General features: G+C 46.9%; 2 protein-coding genes across 11 annotated transcripts in view; one reads left to right on the forward strand and one right to left on the reverse strand.

Annotated features, from left to right (window-relative positions):
- Positions 1 to 16669, reverse strand: part of AK9 (adenylate kinase 9) — a 406441-nt gene extending 389772 nt beyond the window's left edge. For 2 of the 5 annotated variants that reach the window (XM_063917113.1, XM_063917112.1), the window contains exons 1-2: positions 16535 to 16669; positions 12927 to 13052 (exon numbers count right to left, since the gene is read on the reverse strand). In XM_063917113.1, coding sequence (XP_063773183.1) covers positions 12927 to 13052; positions 16535 to 16666 — 258 coding nt within the window. In that variant the 5' untranslated portion in view covers positions 16667 to 16669. Of the gene's footprint in view, positions 1 to 12926; positions 13053 to 16036; positions 16161 to 16418; positions 16499 to 16534 lie in introns of those variants that run through there. The other 3 variants (XM_063917116.1, XM_063917115.1, XM_063917114.1) reach the window with 3 other exon arrangements.
- Positions 16547 to 25277, forward strand: part of FIG4 (FIG4 phosphoinositide 5-phosphatase) — a 665438-nt gene continuing 656707 nt past the window's right edge. For 5 of the 6 annotated variants that reach the window (XM_063917119.1, XM_063917117.1, XM_063917120.1 and 2 more), the window contains exon 1: positions 16547 to 16636. The gene's annotated coding sequence lies outside the window, so the exon portion shown is untranslated. Of the gene's footprint in view, positions 16637 to 16776; positions 16866 to 25277 lie in introns of those variants that run through there. The other variant, XM_063917118.1, reaches the window with a different exon arrangement.

Raw genomic sequence — 25277 nt, forward strand, 5'->3', positions numbered from 1 at the left:
AAGATCTCATTCACGAAGTGCTGGAAGACTGCTGGAGCGTTGCTCAATCCGAAGGGCATGACGAGGTACTCATAATGTCCGTCACGGGTGTTAAAGGCGGTCTTCCACTCGTCACCCTCACGGATTCGGATGAGATTGTAGGCACCCCTCAAGTCCAGCTTTGTGAAAATGGTTGCACCACTAACTCTATCAAAGAGCTCGGTAATCAGGGGTAAAGGGTATCGGTTCTTGACGGTAATGTCGTTCAGACCTCTGTAGTCGATGCACGGACGCAGACCACCGTCTTTCTTCTTAACGAAGAAGAAGCCTGCGCCGGCTGGAGAAGAAGATGGTCGGATGAAACCCTTCGCCAGGTTCTCTTTGATGTACTCTTCCATGGAGTGTGTCTCGGGCAGAGACAACGGATAAGTTCGGCCTCGCGGTGGAACCTTCCCTGGAATGAGGTCGATTGGGCAGTCCCATTCTCTATGAGGAGGAAGGATATCAGCAGAGGCTTTACTGAACACATCCGTGAAGTCTAGATATGGAGGAGGCGGAACATCAGTTGACCTGGGGAAGGAAGAACAAACAGGAAAAAATAAGATTTTACATACCGATAAATCTATTTCTCATAGTCCGTAGTGGATGCTGGGGACTCCGTCAGGACCATGGGGATTAGCGGCTCCGCAGGAGACAGGGCACAAAAAGTAAGCTTTTAGGATCACATGGTGTGTACTGGCTCCTCCCCCTATGACCCTCCTCCAAGCCTCAGTTAGGTACTGTGCCCGGACGAGCGTACACAATAAGGAAGGATCTTGAATCCCGGGTAAGACTCATACCAGCCACACCAATCACACCGTACAACTTGTGATTTGAACCCAGTTAACAGTATGATAACAACGAAGGAGCCTCTGAAAAGATGGCCCACAACAATAATAATAACCCGATTTTTGTAACAATAATTATGTACAAGTAATGCAGACAATCCGCACTTGGGATGGGCGCCCAGCATCCACTACGGACTATGAGAAATAGATTTATCGGTAAGTAAAATCTTATTTTCTCTAACGTCCTAGTGGATGCTGGGGACTCCGTCAGGACCATGGGGATTATACCAAAGCTCCCAAACGGGCGGGAGAGTGCGGATGACTCTGCAGCACCGAATGAGAGAACCCCAGGTCCTCCTCAGCCAGGGTATCAAATTTGTAGAATTTTACAAACGTGTTCCCCCCTGACCACGTAGCTGCTCGGCAAAGTTGCAAAGCCGAGACCCCTCGGGCAGCCGCCCAAGATGAGCCCACCTTCCTTGTGGAATGGGCATTTACAGATTTTGGCTGTGGCAGGCCTGCCACAGAATGTGCAAGCTGAATTGTACTACAAATCCAACGAGCAATAGTCTGCTTAGAAGCAGGAGCACCCAGCTTTTTTGGGTGCATACAATATAAACAGCAAGTCAGACTTTCTGACTCCAGCCGTCCTGGAATTATATATATATATATATATATATATTTTCAGGGCCCTGACAACGTCTAGCAACTTGGAGTCCTCCAAGTCCCTAGTAGCCGCAGGCACCACAATAGGTTGTTTCAGGTGAAACGCTGACACCACCTTAGGAAGAAACTGGGGACGAGTCCGCAGTTCTGCCCTGTCCAAATGGAAAATCAAATATGGGCTTTTGTAAGACAAAGCCGCCAATTCTGACAATCGCCTGGCTGAGGCCAGGGCCAACAGCATGGTCACTTTCCAAGTGAGATATTTCAAATCCACAGATTTGAGCGGTTCAAACCAATATGATTTGAGGAATCCCAACACTACGTTGAGATCCCACGGTGCCACTGGAGGCACAAAAGGGGCTGTATATGCAATACTCCCTTGACAAATGTCTGGACTTCAGGAACTGAAGCCAATTCTTTCTGGAAGAAAATCTACAGGGCCGAAACTTGAACCTTAATGGACCCCAATTTGAGGCTCATAGACACTCCTGTTTGCAGGAAGTGCAGAAATCGACCTAGTTGAAATTTCTTCGTGGGGCCTTCCTGGCCTCACCCACGCAACATATTTTCACCACATGTGGTGATAACGTTGTGCGGTCACCTCCTTCCTGGCTTTGACCAGGGTAGGTATGACCTCTTCCGGAATGCCTTTTCCCTTAGGATCCGGCGTTCAACCGCCATGCCGTCAAACGCAGCCGCGGTAAGTCTTGGAACAGACATGGTACTTGCTGAAGCAAGTCCCTTCTTAGCTCCCGAGGCTATTAGTCCTCTGTGAGCATCTCTTGAAATTCCGGGTACCAAGTCCCTCTTGGCCAATCCGGAGCCACGAGTATAGTTCTTACTCCTCTACGTCTCATAATTCTCAATACCTTGGTTATGAGAAGCAGAGGAGGGAACACATACACCGACTGTTACACCCACGGTGTTACCAGGACATCCACAGCTATCGCCTGAAGGTCTCGTGACCTGGCGCAATACCTGTCCCGTTTTTTGTTCGGGCGGGACGCCATCATGTCCACCTTTGGTCTTTCCCAATGGTTCACAATCATGCGGAAAACTTCCCGATGAAGTTCCCACTCTCCCGGGTGGAGGTCGTGCCTGCTGAGGAAGTCTGCTTCCCAGTCGTCCACTCCCGGAATGAACACTGCTGACAGTGCTATCACATGATTTTCCGCCTAGCGAAAAATCCTTGCAGTTTTGCCACTGCCCTCCTGCTTCTTGTGCCGCCCTTTCTGTTTACGTGGGCGACTGCCGTGATGTTATCCCACTGGATCAATACCGGCTGACCTTGAAGCAGAGGTCTTGCTAAGTTTAGAGCATTATAAATTTGCTCTTAACTCCAGTATATTTATGTGGAGAGAATTCTCCAGACTTGATCACACTCCCTGGAAATTTTTTCCCTGTGTGACTGCTCCCCAGCCTCTCAGGCTAGCCTCCGTGGTCACCAGCATCCAATCCTGAATGCCGAATCTGCGGCCCTCTAGAAGATGAGCACTCTGTAATCACCACAGGAGAGACACCCTTGTCCTTGGATATAGGGTTATCCCCTGATGCATCTGAAGATGCGATCCGGACCATTTGTCCAGCAGATCCCACTGAAGAGTTCTTGCGTGAAATCTGCCGAATGGAATCGCTTCGTAATAAGCCACCATTTTTACCAGGACTCTTGTGCAATGATGCACTGACACTTTTCCTGGTTTTAGGAGGATCCCGATTAGCTCGGATAACTCCCTGGCTTTCTCCTCTGGGAGAAACACCTTTTTCTGGACCGTGTCCAGAATCATCCCTAGGACCAGCAGACGTGTCGTTGGAACAACTGCGGTTTTGGAATATTTAGAATCCACCCGTGTTGTCGTAGAACTACTTGAGATACTGCTACTCCGACCTCCAACTGTTCTCTGGACCTTGTTCTTATCAGGAGGTCGTCCATTTTCTTTGAAGACGAATCCTCATTTCGGTCATTACCTTGGTAAAGACCCGGGGTGCCGTGGACAATCCAACGGCATCGTCTGAAACTGATAGTGACAGTTCTGTACCACGAACCTGAGGTACCCTCGGTGAGAAAAGCAAATTTTGGGACATGGAGGTAAGCATCCCTGATGTCCCGGGACACCATATAGTCCCCTTCTTCCCGGTTCGCTATCACTGCTCTGAGTGACTCCATCTGGATTTGAACTTTTTTAAGTGTTCAAATATTTAAGATTTAGAATAGGTCTCACCTAGCCTTCTGGCTTCAGTACCACCATATAATGTGGAATAATACCCCTTTCCTTGTTGTAGGAGGGGTAATTTTATTATCACCTGCTGGGAATACAGCTTGTGAATTGTTTTCAATACTGCCTCCCTGTCGGAGGGAGACATTGGTACAGCAGACTACAGGAAACTGCGAGGGGGAAACGTCTCGACATTCCAATCTGTACCCCTTGGATACTACTTGTAGGATCCAGGGGTCCTGTACGGTCCCAGCGTCATGCTGAGAACTTGGTAGAAGCGTTGGAGGGCTTCTGTTCCTGGGAATGGGCTGCCTGCTGCAGTCTTCTTCCCTTTCCTCTATCCCTGGACAGATATGACTCTTATAGGGACGAAAGGACTGAGGCTGAAAAGATGGTGTCTTTTTCTGCAGAGATGTGACTTAGGGTAAAAAACGGTGGATTTTCCAGCAGTTGCCGTGGCCACCAGGTCCCATGGACCGACCCCAAATAACTCCTCCCCTTTATACGGCAATACATCTTTGTGCCGTTTGGAATCTGCATCACCTGACCACTGTCGTGTCCATAAACATCTTCTTGCAGATATGGACATCGCATTTAATATATATTCATATCGCCAAATCAGTGCCCCCCCCTCTCTGTTTTAACCCTGTTTCTGTAGTGCAGTGCAGGGGAGAGCATGGGAGCCTTCCCACCAGCATTTCTGTGAGGGAAAATGGCGCTGTGTGCTGAGGAGAATAGGCCCCGCCCCCTTTTCGGCGGGCTTCTTCTCCGGAGTTTGTGATATCTGGCAGGGGTTAAATACATCCATATAGCCTCAAGGGCTATATGTGATGTATTTTTCGCCATACAGGTATTATACATTGCTGCCCAGGGCGCCCCCCCCCTGACCGCTGTGTGAAGTGTGCTGACAACAATGGCGCACAGCTGCAGTGCTGTGCGCTACCTGATGAAGACTGAAAGTCTTCTGCCGCCTGGTTCCGGACCTCTTCAATCTTCAGCATCTGCAAGGGGGGTCGGCGGCGCGGCTCCGGGACGAACCCCAGGGCGAGACCTGTGTTCCAACTCCCTCTGGAGCTAATGGTGTCCAGTAGCCTAAGAAGCCAATCCATCCTGCACGCAGGTGAGTTCACTTCTCTCCCCTAAGTCCCTCGATGCAGTGAGCCTGTTGCCAGCAGGACTCACTGAAAATAAAGAACCTAAAAACTTTTTCTAAGCAACTCTTTAAGAGAGCCACCTAGATTGCACCCTGCTCGGACGGGCACAAAAACCTAACTGAGGCTTGGAGGAGGGTCATAGGGGGAGGAGCCAGTACACACCATGTGATCCTAAAAGCTTACTTTTTGTGCCCTGTCTCCTGCGGAGCCGCTAATCCCCATGGTCCTGACGGAGTCCCCAGCATCCACTAGGACGTTAGAGAAACTTTAGCTAAACAAGTCTCAGCACAGGAGGGACCCCATGCCAGTATTTGCGTAGTCGTCCAGTCAATTGATGGGTTGTGGAGACGGAGCCATGGAAGGCCTAAAACCACTGGATGTGTGGCTCTTGGAATCACTAAAAAAGAAATATACTCAGAATGAAGAACTCCCACTCTCAGACGAACTGGAAGAGTCCTTAAGGAAATGACTGCGTCAAAAATCTTGCTGCCATTTACGGCAGTCAAAGAGATGGACGAGGACAGTCTCTCGGTGGGTAGGGACCACCGTTTAACATAAGCTTCGGTTATGAAATTCCCAGCTGCTCCGGAATCAAGGAGGGCAATGACGTTCCTGTAACGTTGAGCAATTTGGAGCGACACTGGGAGGTTACAGTCATGAGGAGATGGAGAGGAGATCATTACTCCTAGCCGGCCCTCTCCTTGGCGAGCTAGGATCTGGAGTTTCCCGGACGTTTGGGACAGGCATTGATAGTGTGCGACGGAGCTGCACAGTAGAGACAGAGAGACTCAGACAGACGTCTTCGGCGCTCAGCGGGAGATAGACGGGAACGACTAATTTGCATAGGCTCATCCTTGGATGGAGATGGTTGACGAGGAGGAGGAGCAGAAGATTTAGGAGTAGATGATCTTCCTCGCTCGGTTGCTCTCTCTCTGAAACGTAGATCAACCTTCGTGCAAAGAGAAATTAGCTCATCCAACTTAGAGGGCAAGTCTCTGGTAGCTAACTCATCCTTGATGCGTTCTGATAAGCCATGCCAGAATGCAGCATACAGGGCCTCGTCGTTCCATGCCAGTTCGGATGCCAGGATTTTAAACTGTATTAGATACTGTCCCACAGTACGTGTTCCCTGGCGTAAACGAAGAATCTCAGATGAAGCAGATGTTATCCGGCCTGGCTCGTCGAAGATGCGCCTGAATGTAGCTACAAAGTCAGTATAGGAGGATAGCAGGGGATCAGACTTCTCCCATAAAGGTGATGCCCAGTCAAGGGCTGAGCCACTGAGAAGGGAGATGATATAGGCAATTTTGGTACGGTCACTGAAGAAATTGCCAGGTAGAAGCTCAAAGTGGATTTCACATTGATTGAGAAATCCCCTGCAGAACCTTGGAGATCCATCAAATTTTGCTGGCGTTGGAAGATGAAGATGTGGACTGGAAATGGGTAAGGTGGGTGGGGTTACAGCTGGTGTCACTGTAGTGGACGCACCGGACGTGCCAGGTCCACGGAGGGTCGTTTGAATCCCATCCAGCCGTGTAGAGAGATCCTGGAGACAGCGGATGATGTGGCCCTGTGCAGCCTCCTGATGTTCAAGTCGGGCTGCCAGTTCTTGCATCGGCCTGGCCGCTTGATCCTGGTCTCCGGCTGGATTCATTAGGTCAGTGCTTACTGTCACAACTGAGGGCCTGAGCTGACGGGAGGCAGCCTCAGTTGTAGGGGCTGAGATGTAACGGAACCTGGGAGGTTGTATCAGACCCCTAGACATGTAAGTAACATGTAGAATAACTGCCCGAAGGCGTGACCACGACAACCAGGATAAAAGTCAATGATGTTTATTATGACAAACTCCGTAACACAGCAGCAGTAAAAGGAAACATAAAAGTCAACAGAGGATAAATACAATTCCTGGGTACTACAGGGTGGCAAGGGCCACAGGCACTGGTAGTGTGAGACAGTTCTTATAATCTTCTAGTTGGAAAGTCCTTACCAGGCCTGACTGTAGCAATGGAGAGAACCCAGGATCGTACCAGCTGGTGTTCCAGGAAAGGCTGGGCTGCTGAAGATAAAACGGCTGCTGTGGATACTGGCTGGAACCAGACTGTTGTTGGTACGGAGTGGATACTGGCTGGAACCAGTTAAATAATAAACAACTTTGAGAGCGATGAAATAATAATACCGGTGGAGAGTGGTAAACTGCAGAAAGGACACCGGCCCTTTAAGAGAAGCTGTACACTGCTGGAAGCTGGGCTGGAAGCAGGTGATTGACTTGAGAGCGATGAAATAATAATGAAGTTTGGAGTTTGAGAGCGGTGAAATAATAATACCGGTGGAGAGTGGTAAACTGCAGAAAAGACACCGGTCCTTTAAGAGAAGCTGTACACTGCTGGAAGCTGGGCTGGAAGCAGGTGATTGACTTGAGAGCGATGAAATAATAATGAAGTTTGGAGTTTGAGAGCGGTGAAATAATAATACCGGTGGAGAGTGGTAAACTGCAGAAAGGACACCGGCCCTTTAAGAGAAGCTGTACACTGCTGGAAGCTGGGCTGGAAGCAGGTGATTGTTGTAGCTGGAAACAGGTGAGTCCAGAATGGATCGGAGAGTCAGGCTACACCGCAGATGGAATGCTGGTGCGGGTCTCTATAGCAGAAGTCTGGAGACAGGAGCTGGAACCTGGAAGACAACCACAGGAGAGAGACAAACTGGAACTAGGTTAGACAACCAAAGCACTGACGCCTTCCTTGCTCAGGCACAGCTTACTTATACCTGCAGCAAGGAAGGGGTTGGCTAGGCAATTATGCAAATCAACAATACAGACAGCAGATTGGTGGAATTGATCAGATGACAAAATCCAAGATGGCTGCGCCCATGCAGACACTTGGAGGGAAGTTTGGTTTGTAATCCATGTGAGAATTGAAACAGTAATGGCGGCGCCGGCCACAGGAGACAGGAGACGCCAGACTGACAAGCGCACATTTAACCACGCGGGCACAGCGGAGGCCGCGGCTGATGAAATCACCACTCTGACATTCTGCATGTGGAAACTCAGGAACAGCGGGATCCGGTCCTGGAACGCTGAGCCAGCCTTAGGAGGCATCTGAAGGGTAAGTAATGGCGTCCAGATACCCGGATCGTGACACCCACGCTTCAATAGCCTCGACAGCCCATGTAGCTGCAATAGTGGGCCTTTGCGCAGCACCTGTGAGGGTGTAAATCGCTTTCAGACAACCCTCCACACGCTTATCCGTAGGCTCTTTTAGAGACGTGACGGTAGTGACAGGCAGAGCCGAGGAAACCACCATCCTAGCCACATGTGAGTCCACTGGAGGAGGTGTTTCCCAATTCTTAGACAGCTCTGGCGCGAGGGGATAGCGAGCCAGCATTTTCTTGTGAGGCACAAACTTCGTACCCGGGTTTTCCCAGGGTTCCTGACGTATATCCACTAGGTGGTCAGAGTGAGGTAAAACTTGTTTAACCACCTTCTGATGCTTGAACCTATCTGGTTTCTTAGGAGGGACGGATTGCTCGGGATCATCCATAATCTGTAGAATTAACTTAATAGCCTCCACAAGATCAGGAACATCCACATGTGAATTACCCTCCCCATCAGCCGTATCTGAGTCAGAACCTGTGGGGTCAGTATACGTGCCGTCTTCATCAGACGAGGTGTCAGTGACAGCAGTGGATTGTGAGGAGACAAGCGCTCGCTTAGAGGACCCCTTGGACTTAGGCGAGCGATGGTCAGAATTTTTAGTAGTCAGGGACTGGTTCAACTTCTTTAACTGAGCAGATAAATCGTCCGCCCACGGCGGGTTAGCTGCAGGGACCACATACGGATGTACTGGCATTGGGGGTCCAATAGGGGGTGTTAGTTTATGAACTAGCGTATGCAGAAGCGTGGAAAAAGTGGCCCACGGTGGGTCAGTATGTGCCTCCGTTGCCACAGTCCCACTGGGGGGCAAGGAGCCCCCAGAACTAGAGCCCACAGCTGCTATATTCTCCTCATATGGATCTGTGGCTTCAGCAACACCGGCAGTGTGTTCAGCCCCAGAACCGTTACCCTCAGAAGCAGACATGATATACTTGCAGTATGAGGTAACACAGTACAATTATCAGCAGCACTATACCTCTAAAGCCAAACCCCTGCGCAGCGTAGTCAGCACCAGCAGAGATAAAGGAGAGATATGGTGACTAAATCACAGAGAAAGATACGTAATACAGTATATCTTTGTGAAAATCCTATATTAGATAAAACCTGACGCACCAAGCCCCCTCAGGTTATAGAATATAGGGATAGCAAGTTGAGTGAAAGACACGAAATGGACAACACTCAGCTATCAGATGCACACACAGATAGTCAAAGTTTGTACAATGCAGAGGTTATTACTGACAATAATACTGCACTGGACTAGCTTACACAGCTATATAACAATAGATATAACAGTACACAGTAAGAACTGGATGTATATCACAGGGTAATTGTACTATAAAACCCTGACTAAGTGCACTCTTTCTTACTAACACTGACTAAAAAAGGCAGGTAGAATACTTAAGTGTCATGTAAAGTCACAGCACTGACAACCAGGTGGCTTTACATAGGAGGATTTGCCCAAGCAGTCCCAGGAACAGTGAGCTGAGGGATAATGGCGCCGCAGACACTGACAGGGAGTATGGAAAAGACAGAGATGCAGCTCCAAGACGGGATCACTTGCTAGAAATGGCGCCCTGGGGCTGGGGGAGGGGCTTCAGGTCTAAGCCTTATCCCCTCTGCTGGCAAAACCACCGGGTACTGTGGGCGATATAAGAATTGGTTTAGAGAGAAAACCTGACCTGCGCCCATGCCCTGGTGATCTAGTGGGATCGTAGAGAAAATATATGGGGCACCTTACCCTTTGCGCTTAAAATCAACAATTAAACAAGAAGAGGAAGAGACCAACTTAACTTAAAAGTATAAGTCCTCTACTTCTGTATGCGTATCTTCTCAACGAAGTTCCTTGCGGATATTATATATGGGTAACATCCAGAGTGAATATAAAGAGAAGAAGAGAAATAATATAATGCAGTATGTTCATCACATATATCTGATATGCATCAGAATTGTCCTTCACCAAAACAACAGAAAATCCAATGTATATTTGATTTAAAAATAAGTTACATTTAATAACAAGAATTAAAAGTAAAAAAGTTCCATTGATTTCATGAATGGATATTTGGCATTTAATGATATTACAATCCAGGTTTCTATGAAGGTGGCTTCCTACCAGAAATCAGACAAGCGAAGTGCTTTTAAAAAGCTGTATGATGTTCAAAGTCCCCGGGGAAGAGTCAGCTCCTGTAATGGGCACCCCGTCTTTGTCCACGTCTGGTCAGTCTGCTGATTTCCTTCCTTTAGGCTAAAGGAAGGAAATCGGCAGACTGACCAGACGTGGACAAAGACGGGGTGCCCATTACAGGAGCTGACTCTTCCCCGGGGACTTTGAACATCATACAGCTTTTTAAAAGCACTTCGCTTGTCTGATTTCTGGTAGGAAGCCACCTTCATAGAAACCTGGATTGTAATATCATTGAATGCCAAATATCCATTCATGAAATCAATGGAACTTTTTTACTTTTAATTCTTGTTATTAAATGTAACTTATTTTTAAATCAAATATACATTGGATTTTCTATTGTTTTGGTGAAGGACAATTCTGATGCATATCAGATATATGGGATGAACATACTGCATTAGATTGTTTCTCTTCTTCTCTTTATATTCACTCTGGATATTACCCATACATAATATCCGCAAGGAACTTCGTTGAGAAGATACGCATACAGAAGTAGAGGATTTATACTTTTAAGTTAAGTTGGTCTCTTCCTCTTCTTGTTTAATTGTTGATTTTAAGCGCAAAGGGTAAGGTGCCCCATATATTTTCTCTACAATCATTTGAGGGTGTGGGAACACCCTTTCTTTGGGACACCTTTCCATTATCTGCTACTTTAATGCGCGAACTGTGATAGGTGCAAAAATTAGATCTAGTGGGATCGCCTGTATCCACAGTGTCCACCGTCAGCGCGCGCGGCCCGCCTCCCACTGACCGCGCCGGGTCCCGCTCCACTTACCACCTCCCGAAGCGCGGCCACGCGATCCTGGAGAGCCCCAGCCGTGTGTGTCTAACGTGAAGAAAACCGGAGCCTCCGCTGTAGGTACCCGGCAACCAGGGCTCGGGGGTGTACAGCGCCGCTGGGGAGAGCTGGAGCTGCAGCAGTGAATGTCACAAGACATTTACCACCACTGCTGCCCTTGAAGTCTTCACTTTTTACCTCATAAAAAGCTTTTCTTAGGGCTGCTTGGAGCAGCCCCTCTGTTAAGTGCCTGCTTACTGCAGCACCAACTTACAAAACTGAGCTCCTGTGCAGGGAGGCGGGGTTATAGAGGAGGCGGCGCTGTGCATTCTGGGAACAGTCAAAGCTTTGAGCCTGTTGGTGCCTCGGATCAAGATCCTACTCTACACCCCACTGTCCAATCCTTGTGGAGCCCAGTGTACCCCGCAGCAGAAAGATAGCGATTAAATAAAGTATCATTAATAGGCTGCTCATAATTCACATATTCTTATTGCAGCAAGCCACAATAAACCCCACACACTTAAACACTCTAAAGATGTTTTTCTCTACTTAAATAAATGAGCACATTCAATCTCATATGGCTTTGAAAAAATAATTTAACCAGGCATTAATGGCTGAAAATAAAATATCTAGATGGCACTGTTTATAATTTTCTACCATTAATTATGAAACAGATCTGTCCGTTAATACAGAATATTTTAATTTCATAATGTTAGGAAACAATAAGGTAGGTAAACTGCACAGGAGAGAGGAGAATATAGTCAATGACCCTATTAAAATGAATGTTAGAATGAGGAGTCAAAAGAGAGACTATTACATAATAAAACCGTTACTTTGATAATTGAAATGTTTAGTTATATTATGGGGCTTTCAGACATGGAAACACATTAATGAAAGTAAGGCAAGCTAATTTCTCTTGAACTTCTATGGTTTTCATGTAAGCCACATTTTCAATTATAATAGTCTTCATGGACTAAAGCTGGTCAGACACCTAAAGATTTATTGTCTGATCTGGCTGGTTGGAACGAAAATCTGGTAATGTATTAGAGCAAATGACAATTGACCATTTGCTCCTAAATGCCGTAAAACTGACAAAAACGGTTGTTCAGACAAATTGGTTACATCAAAAGGATTTAACCAATTTGTCTGATTGACCATTTTTGTCTTTTTTCAGTGTTTGGGAGCAAATGGTCAATTGTCATTTGCTTTCATCCATTACCAGATTTTATTCCAACCAGCCAGATCGGACAATAAATCTTTAGGTGTATGGCCAGCTTAGACAATAATACCAGTTATCCCCTTCAGATCTACACTATTGGACAAATTACATTTCTCTAGATTAGATTCATTTTTCTGGATGGCTGTGAATGTGACCAAGTTGTGTGGTTTTGCTAAATGACAAGGAATTATACGTATGTATACTTCTACAGATATATATTTCATGACACAAGGTGGCTACACACCAGAACGATGGGCAATCATACCGATGGTCTGGTCAAATTCCCATCGACCTGGACCATGCATGATTGGCCATACACACTACACTATGTAATGATGACGGAACGATACCTCATTCTGTCCTTCATTACACTGAACGGATGGGCATAAGATATCGTCTGATTGACCATGCAGCACGGCTGACCAGACGATGTGGTATGAGACCCATGGGAGCATGCAATTGTGCATACACACTAGATCACACGTTCTTAAACTTGTTCCTCAGGACACCACACAATTCATGTTTTCCAGGTCACCTGCGGATTTTTAAACTGTGACAGTTGGTGCTATGTGACCTGGAAAATGAGAACTGTGTGGGGTCCTGAGAAAAAAGTTTGAGAACCCCTGCACTAGACAATGTAGATGATTTGTCGTTCTAGTGTGTACTCACCCTAACAGCTAAGAGAAAACTATCAATACTTGGCACTTTCTAAGTCAGTGCTCGGGTTAATGAGGAGGAATACCAATATCAAAAGAGATCTTACTGGTTTTCCAACAATAAGGAAACAGGTTGGTTTGGATAGAAGAAAATTTCTTTCAACTTCATTCTCATCAAAAGTGTCTGCAAGTGGGATGAGATGACTCTTTTCTTGCAGAGCCATTACAAAATCCTGCAAACAAAAGTGGGTAAAGTAAAAGCATTTCTTTTATTTCTAATCTTTTCTTAATACCAGATGACTTTATTGTTGTTGTAAACAATCTCAATGAAGATATTATCATCTAAACCTTTTTGAGTGCTTCAACCACTTTTCTGTAGTTTTTTCCTTGTTACAATATATTGCAAATGTAAAAATGAGTTCCTTTAACTTTGACGAGGAAACAATGCTTTTCCCTATATTGAAGGAGTCAATAAAAATCAATACAGGCGCTTAGGTGAAATAGAAACCACACTATAATGATAATATTTATAATTTTACGTGTGAGTGCAGCTCTCATAGGGGATTCTGATAACCCCAAACAGACTGTTGTATTATACAGACAAACTATATAAGAGAGCGCAGAAGATCATACTATGCATAAAACAATTTATTAAAACATTAAAATGGTGTCCAAAGCAACTTTGTTGCACTGCATGAATGGAACCACATAACAACCTACTTGACAGATACTAAAAGAGCAACACTGTAGTTTGCTAAAGATCACTACAGTCCCAATCTAGATGTAAATGTAATGTTCAGATATTCCTGTATATCAATGGACTACTGAGTCCCAGAATATGTGCACACTCAGATATCCATAATAGATGTTACGTAAATGGAGAGCGGGGTGAACGGATTTCCCTGTTTAAATGTGCTCCTCTCAATGATGAATATGAACGTGCTTGATAATAAATGAAATATCCACCTGGAGGGGTATTTGAACAACCTCCTGTCCTGCGTGCTACTTCACCTTATTAGCGTGTGGGGGGGAGCGGTGAAGTAGCATGCAGGCCAGGAGATTGTTCATCTATTATGGATATCTGAGTGTGCACATATTCTGGGACTCGGTATTCCATTGATATACAGGAATATCTGGACATTACATTTACATCCAGATTGGGACTGTAGTAATCTTTAGCAAACTACAGTGTTGCTCTTTTAGTGTCTGTCAGTAGGTTGTTATGTGGTTCCATTCATGCAGTGCAACAAAGTTGCTTGGACACCATTTTTAATGTTTTAATAAATTGTTTTATGCATAGTATGATCTTCTGCGCTCTCTTATATAGTTTTGTCATCGCTCCCCGGCCCGCATCGGCTGCGTGTGACGTCACGCAGCCGCTGCAGCCCGCCCCCCATTCGGTCCGGCCATGCCTGCGTTGGCCGGACCAAACCCACGAAATGGCGGCCAAATGCCGCCGTTCCGCCCCATCCCGCCCAGCGATCGCCTCTGCCTGTCAGTCAGGCAGAGGCGATTGCATCCCTGCTATGGCCTTCGGCCGTCTGGCCTGTGCCGGCGCACTACGGTGCCGGTGCATGCACAGCAGGGACCCGTTCGCTCTGCTGCGTTAAAACGCAGCGAGCGAACGGGTCAGAATATCACCAATATCCTGATATCACCAATATCCTGATTTGAAAACACAATTTTGTTTAAAACTATTATTTTGCTAATTAAGGAAACTTTTAATGTTTTATCTGCTGAGGCTAATGATCAGTTCAAGGAAAACAAATCTGTAATGATGTATAGCAACAAGCAGCAATTACACAGTTACTGTGTAGCATCTTGCAGTACTGCACATCCGTAAACTGGAATGATGAGATAAACCTGCTAACATTACTGTACATAACGACGAAAACCGAAAGTCAGAAACAGTTCATGCCCCCGTAGGGGATGCATTTAATTTGCCGGCTGTCGGGATCCCGGCGATCAGGATACCGATGCTGGAATCCCGCCAGCCGACAATGCCGCCATCCAGAATCCTGGTGCACCAGGGCTAGTCCCACTTGTCCACGACACCCATACAGTGGGAATAGATCCTGTGGCCACCGAGCCCCCAGCTGTGTGGCAAGCGCAGCAAGCCCGCAAGGGGACTCTTAGCGCTCGCCCCGCTGCTGGCATTCTGACGGGCGGGATGCCGCTGTCGAGATATTGATAGCCGGCATCACGCCCGCCGGTAAAACGTACTGAATCCCCCCATAGTGTTCTGTATGTGACCAATGATGTAACTGCAGATGCAGAAAAGCTGAAACTGGTAATTAGATAAGTATTAACAAAGTAACAGCCTACACCAGAGACGGATTGGGCATAGGGTTTACAGGGAAGATCCCCGGTGGGCCGACGCACTCGTGGTCCTTTTTATAGACATAATGAATAAGATGCAAAATAATTTGCATATATGAAAATGACTTTGCCACTTACCCTGTGATTGCAGATGATCTAGTGTATGCTCTGTCTGCCTGCTTGGCTGACATATAAGATTGAGTGAATAGTGATTGGGATACGGTTGGTGTAATAAGCAAGAAAAAATATTTTTCTAAAGAATGATACAGTTTCCTAAATTCTGAAGGCGTATCATATAATGTGCTCATAATATTTAATTTTATTTCTTTTTAACTTCCCCCTTGATGCTGGACATGCCCACTATCTGGAAAGTCTTGGGGGGAGGGTGCTGCTGCCATGGCCCATGGCTAGACCTTACACCTCTGGTGCTGCCAAAGTGGGGCCACTAGTACAATTTTTTCCAGGGCCACTTTTCGTTCCCAATCGTCCCCTGGCCTACACTATAGCATATGTGAACACAACGGCCATTTTTTCCAATTTATAGCTCTCTTTTCATTATATATTTTACTATATATAAGAAAGTTTGTGGGGTATATGTACTATGCATTGGAGAGAGATAAAGTTTAGAGAGAGAGAGATAAAGTACGGACAAACCAGCTCCCGTTATTTTTGTTAACACAGCTTGTGACATGACAGGAGCTGATTGGTCGGTACTTCATCTCTCTCCAAGGCTTAGTACATATACCCCTCTTTTATGACCCATTGGTGATAACGTGCTGGCAATAAGAAATGCTGCGGAGTACCCAAACACAGATACAGCGGTTCCCCCAGGAGTGCTAGTGTGCTGAGTTATACGGGCAGCGGGGTGTCCGCAGCAGGTGAGGCACCGCATACTCACCGCTCAGCCCCCTCACCTCAGTCTCCGCTGTGTGACCTGCACTGATTTGTGTACAACCCGGGCGACGTCCCCATGGCAACAGCCCCGCCCACCCCAAACCAAGCGCCAGGCGTCACATGTCCGAATCCCTGACAGCAGCAACTGCCTTTCGGCCCGGGGGATGGGGGTGTGTGGGTGGCTTTGTAATATACACAGTAGTTGCTGTCACACTGCGGGGGAGATGTCTCTACCAAGTAGTGTAAATGATAGGTGACACTGGTAACCCGTATTCTCATCATCACCACACATGGCTGCCGCAGTGACAAGGCTACACGACGCACTGGCATGGCTGGTGATGGGAGCAGGCGCGGGCATGCATAATGGGTCTTTCCGAGTCACTCACAAGACCCTGTAAACTTTTTTCCCCAAATCATGACACCAGTGTTAAGAGGGGTATACAGCTCGCTCGCGTTGTTTTTTTTGTCCCACAGGCTTCCGTCCAGCACGTGATGCCCTTACCACAAACCCGGAACCTGTGCCATCTGCCCACACTGAGCAGTGTCGGTACCGTGCTGCTGCCTGGTTAACGGGCTGACCGCTGACGGCAGGCGCCTGTCTCAGGTATGTGACTCTCCGGCTAGCAGCAGCCATGTCAGCGCTGCGCCTACCAGGTGTTCGGTGTCTGGCTATACCGATGTGGTATCGCTGTGTGTTACTGGCATTGCCTCTCTTTTATGTGTAATCAACTACAAGCCATCGGAGTCCGTGCTGAGCTGCCCACTCGTGCCTGACTCCGCGCAGCAGCTGGATTGTCACATGATGTTTGGTCTCCTGGCTGGCTTCTTTTTCTGTAAGGCGCAGTTAGAATAACAGACACAACTGTTAGAATATGGCCAGCCTTCCTCTGGTGATGCTCAATCTTTACTCCTTGCTGCTGGGTTCACTGCTGAATTTAAATACTAACTATTAGAATTAGAATATGTATGTAATCTATCATCAGAAGGATTTTCATGAGTTCGGTATCTGTCTGCTATCCAAATATCCAAGCAGAGGCGGATTGGCCATAGGGTTTACAGGGGAGATTCCCGGTGGGCCGACGCACCCGTGGGGCCTGTTTTGTTTGAGGACATGTGGTCCTTTTTATAGACATAATGAAGATGCAAAATAATTTGCATATATGAAAATGACTTTGCCACTTAGCCTGTGATTGCAGATGATCTAGTGTATGCTCTGTCTGCCTGCTTGGCTGACATATAAGATTGAGTGAATAGTGATTGGGATACAGTTGGTGTAATAAGCAAGAAAATATATATTTCTAAAGAATGATATAGTTTCCTAAAGTCTGAAGGTGTATCATATAATGTGCTCATAACATTTAATTTTATTTCTTTTTAACTTCCCCCTTAATGCTGGACATGCCCACTATCTGGAAAGTCTTGGGGGGAGGGTGCTGCTGCCATGGCTAGACCTTACACCTCTGGTACTGCCCATGTGGGGCCACTAGTACAAGTTTTTCCAGGGCCGCTTTGTGTTCCCAATCCGCCCATGTATCCAAGACCCACTTCATGAAACCCAGCTGTCTCTCATCCTAACCTTCTATTCCATGCTCCCTTATACCAGGGATGGGGAACCTTCGGCCCTCCAGCTGTTGTTGAACTACCCTTCCCAGCATGCCCTGCAACAGTTTTAGCATTGCCAAATAGCAAAACTGTAGCAAGGCATGCTGGTATGTGTAGTTCAACAACAGCTGGAGGGCCAAAGGTTCCCCAACCCTGCCTTATACCCTATCAGTGTCATGGAATACATACCATATACAGGCTCTCGGAATGCCAGCTGTCAGTATCCTGGCAGCCGGAACACCGGTAGCAAGTCCGCTCACCACGCATTGGGCCCGGTAATTCCCTCTCGGGTGGTGGTGTGGGCCCACCACCGAAATGGGAATATGGGGTGGCGGTTGGGACTCTGACCGCCGCCATTTAGCCACCTGTCAGGATTTTAGCATCAGGATCCTGAACGCAGAGATCCCGACAGGCAGTATATTAACCGCATACCCAGTGTCACCCCATCTGTCTGTATGAGCAGAGCCCTCTCTGCTCATGTGCTTTGCCTTCCCTTACTTATACTATCATCTACTCCAGTGATGGCTAACCTTGACACTCCAGCTGCTGTTGAACCACACATCCCAGCATACCTTGCTACAGTTTTGCTATTTGGCCATGCTAAAACTGATGCAGGGCATGCTGGGATGTGTAGTTCAACAACAGCTGTAGTGTCAAGGTTTGCCATCACTGATCTACTCCATACTCCCTTCCTACAATGGCATCCATCCCTCTGTTTCTGCCACCCTACTGCTTATTTGAGTGTTATGACCACTGATGCAGCAATGTTTATATACCATGTACTGTAAGTTGTTGTTGTTTTCTTGTTTTGCTCATTTGTTTATGTACTTAGGGGGGAATTCAGACCTGATCGTAGCAGTAAATTTGTTAGTAGTTGGGTAAAACCATGTGCACTGTAGGGGGGCAGATATAACCAGTAGCGGATCTTGCCATGGGCAAGCAGGAATTTTGCCCGGGGCGCCGCCGTCCGGAGGGCGCTGGCGCCATCCGGAGGGCCCTGCACCATGGCAAGATCCGCCACTGCTGTGCCCTCCGCTGCCCGCTGTGTCCCCCGGCTGTGCGGCTGTGTCCCCTGTGAAGGGAACTAGAAGCTATGCGTCTAGTTTCCCTTCGTGGAGAGGACCTTTGCTGAGCGGTGCGCGATGACGTCATCGCGCACCGCACAGCAAAGGTCCTCTCCACGAAGAGAACTAGATGCTACGCGTCTAGTTTCCCTTCGTGGAGAGGACCTTTTGCTGTGCGGTGCGCGATGACGTCATCGCGCACCGCTCAGCATTTAAGCGGTGCTACTACTGTACAGGGGGCGTAACTGACCACGCCCCCTGTATTAAGCCACATCCCCATTTCCTGCACGGGGCGCGGAGAGGGCTCAAACCGGCCCTGGATATAATGTGCAGAGAAAGTTAGATTTGGGTGGGTTATTTTGTTTCTGTGCAGAGTAAATACTGGCTGCTTTATTTTTACACTGCAATTTAGATTTCAGTTTGAACACACCCCACCCAAATCTAACTCTCTCTGCACATGTTATATCTGTCCCCTGCAGTGCACATGGTTTTGCCCAACTGCTAACAAACTTGCTGCTACAATCGTGTCTGAATGACTCCCTTTGCTAGGTGCTGCGATACCCTTGTGGTGCCATATAAATAAACAGTAATAATATCCTGTCATATGGTCGATTGTAACCATGTTGATATTCACAATGTCAACATGGTTCAGTCTTTTAGCAGTCACCAAGTCAAAATCCCTAAACTGTTGAAAAGTTCATAATGTCCAGCTCTCATGGTGCCCACACATGATGCGATTCTCAGATGCTGTTTGATCTTTTTAGTTCAAATAGCATCACGTCTAGTTCAAATCGCACCGAGAGTATTGTCCCTTGTGATGAGATGCACGCTCCCATTTAGTTAATATCTCCAGGCAAAATAGTATGTGCAGGCAGGTATTTTTGTACTACTGCACACATAGGGGGTAATTCCAAGTTGATCGCAGCAGGATTTTTTTTAGCAGTTGGGCAAAACCATGTGCACTGCAGGGGAGGCAGATATAACATGTGCAGAGAGAGTTAGATTTGGGTGTGGTGTGTTCAATCTGCAATCTAATTTGCAGTGTAAAAATAAAGCAGCCAGTAATTACCCTGCACAGAAATAAAATAACCCACCCAAATCTAACTCTATCTGCACATGTTATATCTGCCTCCCCTTCAGTGCACATGGTTTTGCCCAACTGCTAAAAAAAAATCCTGCTGCGATCAACTTGGAATCACCCCCATAGTACATTGGGGGTCATTCCAAGTTAATCGCTCGCTGCCGATTTTCGTAGCGCAGCGCTCAGGTAAAAAAATGGCAAAACTGCGTATACACCGCAATGCACAGGCGCGTCGTACGGGTACAAAGAGGATCGGTGATGGGTTTAGCGAAGATTCCATTCGCACAGCCGAACGCAAGGGGATTGACAGAAAGAGGGCGTTTATGGGTGTCAACTGACCGTTTTCTGTGAGTGTTTGGGAAAACGCAGGCATGTCCAGGCGTTTGCTGGGCGGGTGTCTGACGTCAATTCCGGCACCAAAAAGACTAAAGTGAGCGCAAGGGCTGAGTAAGTCCAGAGCTACTCAGAAACTGCACAACATGTTTTTGCTGCGCTCGGCTGCACAGACGTTCGCACACTTGCAAAGTGAAAATACACTCCCCCCGTGGGCGGCGACTGCGTTTGCACGGCTGCTAAAAGTAGCTAGCGAACAAACAACTCTGAATGACCCCCATTGTAATTTATTCAAAATCGGATGTAGTTCAAATAGCACCGTGTGTACACTCCAATTCGCATAGCACACATCGTACAGGCTCAAATCGCACCTTTCACAAATAGCACTGTGTGTGGGCACCGTCAGTTTCCTGCTGTATTCGAGATTATTTGTATATACTGTTGATATTATATATACTGTATAATATGTATGTATAAATACAGTACTGTGCAAAAGTTTTAGGCAGGTGTGGAAACATGCTACAAAGTAAGAATGCTTTAAAAAAATAGAAGTGTTAATAGTTTAATTTTTATCAATTAAAAAAATGCAAAGTTAATGCACAGAAGAGAAATCTAAAATCAATATTTGGTGTGAGCCTTCAAAACAGCATCAATTCTTCTAGGTACACTTGCACACAGTTTTTGAAGGAACTCGGTAGAGAGGTTGTTCCATACATCTTGTGGAACTAACCACAGATCGTCTGTGGTTATAGGCTTGCTCAGATGGGATACGGTCATTAGGTCGACAGTTATTAGTTCGACATGTACTAGCTCGACAGGTCAAAAGGTCGACATGAGTTTTTTAAAAAATGTTTCATTTTTTTTTTACTTTTTCATACTTGTCGACCCACGTGGACTACAATTGGGAACGGTAACTTGTGCCGAGCACAGCGGTAGTGGAGCGAGGCACCTTGCCCGAAGCGTGGCGAGTCATGCGCGGGGACACTGTGCACTAATTGGGGTTCTCCGTCTCTTTACGAAGAAAATTAAACCAAAAAAGTCCACCTGTCGACCTAGTACATGTCAAGCTAATGCCCATGTCGAACTAGTGCATGTCGACCCAACGACCCGTACCCCGCTCAGATGACAAATGACAATGGGTGTAATCCCTAGTTACACATCAATGGACCAATTTTAGGGCATGATTTAATTTATTTGGGCGTCTAATTTTCCCATATAAATTAGACTGTTTAGATGCTTAAAAAGTTGTCACAATTCAATTGTTGTTTGGGCGCACATGCATATCGCATATGTTGCGCCCAAACAGACGGTTTAGCCGTGTAAAACCCATCTAAAGTCCTACTTAGGGCGTTCAAACTCCTATTCGGATGCCCAAAATGCTGATTTAGGCCCTCATTCAGCTTCAGGCGGTCTTGCAAAAATGGCAAATGGATGCTTTTTGCCCATCTGCGCATGTGCAGAGTCTGCAGCGCACGTGTGCGGGCATTCATAATGTGTTTGCATCCCAGAAGGATGCAATTGCAATGTTAGTTACAGGCTGCTGGTGTTCATGGGCAGCAACGGGGTGGTGGGGGGTACTGTGAGATCTTTGATCTTTGAGAAGAGATGTAATCCCCGCAGCTACACAATTGAATTGCTCCGTTTTGTGCCCCCTAGTGGTAGCCGTGAGGTAAAACAATTGAATCAGCGCCTTAGAGTTGAAATTAGGTCAGTCACAACTTGAAACAACATCCTAATATAGTACTAGAAATAATGTTCAATATTTATGCATTTTGAGATCAGATAAATTACTACATAAATGAGGGTCATTCCACGCAGTTTTCAAAATCAACGCAGTACGCAGTTTTCCAAAAAAATATTGTACTTTACAATCTCTAATTTCAATTACATTTTGTGTAATAAATGCTGCCATTTTTGGCTGATGTGTACACAGGTTTTGTAGTTCTATGTCTTCAAAGCTGCAATTTTATAACAAAAAAATAGTTATTGACATTTTTTTTAAATTGCATTAGAAACTCGCCTAATTGTGCTAGAGAGTTGGACATTATCTTATTTTAAACATCATCTTTCTATGGGCTTTCATATGATATATAACACAACAGTATGTTTCAATAAAAGTGAAAAATGTTAAAAAAACCCAAAACAAATGTTTTTCTCAAAAAGCCACCTTTTTAAACGGTAAAAAAAAACCTTGAACATTGTTCATATGTTAATAAATACCCAAAGTTTGGGATCATGGACCTAATTCAGATCTGATCACAGCAGCAAATTTGTTAGCAAATGGGCAAAACCATGGGCCTAATTCAGACCTGATCGTAGATGTAAGTCACACAGACATGCGGGGGTATGCTTTTGTACTTTATGAGAAGTTCGCTGCCAGCGCAGCTCCTGTGCACTGGCAGGAGCTACGCGTCGCTGTGAGGGTCGCAGTGGCTGCGTGTGACCTCATGCAGCCGCCGTGTCCCCCCCCCCCCCCCCCAATAGTCTGGGGCACGCCTGCGTTGCCCGGACTGCGCCCCCTAAACGGCAGCCAAACGCCGCCGGCACGCCCCCTCCCGCCCAGCGACCGCGGCGATTGCAGGGCTGAGACAGTCTGGCATGCAGTGCGCCACCGCGCATGCGCAGTTCAGACCTGATCAGGTCTGAATTAGGCGCCATATGCACTGCAGGTAGGGGGGGCGGGGCAGATATAACCTGTGCAGAGAGAATTAGATTTGGGTGGGTTATAGTGTTTCTGTGCAGAGTCAGCTTTATTTCTCTAACGTCCTAGTGGATGCTGGGGACTCCGTAAGGACCATGGGAATAGACGGGCTCTGCAGGAGACAGGGCACTCTAAGAAAGAATTAGGACTACTGGTGTGCTCTGGCTCCTCCCTCTATGTCCCTCCTCCAGACCTCAGTTTGAATCTGTGCCCGGACGAGCTGGGTGCTACTTAGTGAGCTCTCCTGAGCTTGCTATAAGAAAGTATTTTGTTAGGTTTTTTATTTTCAGAGAGATCTGCTGGCAACAGACTCTCTGCTACGTGGGACTGAGGGGAGAGAAGCAGCCCTACTCACTGAAGATAGGTCCTGCTTCTTAGGCTACTGGACACCATTAGCTCCAGAGGAATCGTACACAGGATCGCACCCTTGGTCGTCCGATCCCGGAGCCGCGCCGCCGTCCCCCTCGCAGAGCCGGAAGACAGAAGCCGGTGACAGAAGCAAGAAGACTTCGAAATCGGCGGCAGAAGACTCCAGTCTTCATATGAGGTAGCGCACAGCACTGCAGCTGTGCGCCATTGCTCCCACACTAAACCCACATACTTCGGTCACTGTAGGGTGCAGGGCGCATAAGGGGGGGGCGCCCTGGGCAGCAGTTAGAGACCTCTTTGGCAAAAGTTGGCATATTATATAGTTGGGCACTGTATATATGTATGAGCCCCCGACAAAATTGTACACGAAAGCGGGACAGAAGCCCGCCGTCGAGGGGGCGGGGCTTCTTCCTCAGCACTCACCAGCGCCATGTTTTTTCTCCACAGCACCGCTGAGAGGAAGCTCCCCAGTCTCTCCCCTGCAGTTACACGGTAGAAGAGGGTAAAAAGAGAGGGGGGGCACATAATTTGGCGCAAAAATCAATATAAACAGCAGCTACTGGGTTAACATTAAGTTACTGTGTTATTCCTGGGTTAATAGCGCTGGGGTGTGTGCTGGCATACTCTCTCTCTGTCTCTCCAAAGGGCCTTATGGTAGAATTGTCTTCAGATGAGCATTCCCTGAGTGTGTGGTGTGTCGGTACGTGTGTGTCGACATGTCTGAGGTAAAAGGTTCCCCTAAGGAGGAGATGGAGCAAATATGTGTGAGAGAGGGTGTCTCCGTCGACAACGCCGACGCCTGTTTGGATATGTGTAATTAAGTGCTAAGGTGAATTTATTGCACAAAAGATTAGAGAACAGACAGGAAATCTACCCATGTCTGTCCCTATGTCGCAGAGACCTTCAGAGTCTCTCAATGCTCACTATCCAAAATAATAGACACTGATATCGACACGGAGTTTGACTCCAGTGTCGACTACGATAATGCAAAGTTACAGCCAAAATGGCAGAAAAGTATTCAATATATGATTATTGTAATAAAAGATGATTTGCATATCACTGATGACTCATCTGTCCCTGACACAAGGGTACACATGTTTAAGGGGAAGAAAGCTGAGGTAAATTTCCCTCCTCTCATGATGAAAAAGAGCGGGAATCTCCAGACAAGAGACTGCAGTTTCCCACAAAGAATTCTCAGGCAGTATCCTTTCCCCACTAGGGCCAGGATATGATGGGAATCTTCCCCTAGGGTGTCACGTTTGCCCAAAAGGTAGCCCTGACGTAACAGCTATTCTCAGGGATCCTGCAGATAGCGTGCACATTCTGGTACACTACTCAGACCGGCGATTGTGTCGGCATGGGTTTATAGCGCTGTGGCAGCGTGGACAGGTACCTTATCAGCAGAGATTGAGACCCTAGTATGCATATAGATATATATATGTATATATAGAGATATATATATATATATATTAAAGATGCTGTCTTAAGAGATATGTATGTATAAAACATGCCCAAAGAGACATGAGTATACTGGGTCCTAGAGTCAAAGCTATGTCGATTTCTGCTTGTCGTGTCCTGTAGAATATGCAATGGACAGATGATGCCGACTTAAGAGGCATATGGAAGGCTGAGGATTGTGTGGAGAAGGGTTCTCGGACCTGGTCTCCACAGCTATAGCTGGTAATTCTGATATTTTGCCTTATATTCCTGCACAGCCTAGGAAAGCACGACATTATTAAATGCAGCCTTTCGAAAAAGAGACAAAGTCCGAGGTGCGTCCTTTCTTGCCAGAGGCGGGGGTAGAGGAAAGAAGCTGCACAACACAGCTAGTTCCCAGGAACAGAAGTCCTCCCCGGCCTCTACAAAAATCCACCGCAGGTCGCTGGGGCTCCACAGCGGAGCTAGGCCCGGTGGGGGCACGCCTTCGTAAGTTCAGCCACAAGTGGGTTCACTCCCTGTTAGATCCCTGGGCAATAGATATTGTGTCTCAGGGATACAAGCTGGACTTTGAGAAGATGCCCCCTCACCGACGGCCCTGCCGGCTTCCCCCCACGAGAGGGAAACAGTGTTAACTGCAATTCACAAATTATATCTT

The sequence above is a fragment of the Pseudophryne corroboree genome, chromosome 4, assembly GCF_028390025.1.
Source record: "Pseudophryne corroboree isolate aPseCor3 chromosome 4, aPseCor3.hap2, whole genome shotgun sequence".
Lineage (NCBI taxonomy): Eukaryota > Metazoa > Chordata > Amphibia > Anura > Myobatrachidae > Pseudophryne > Pseudophryne corroboree.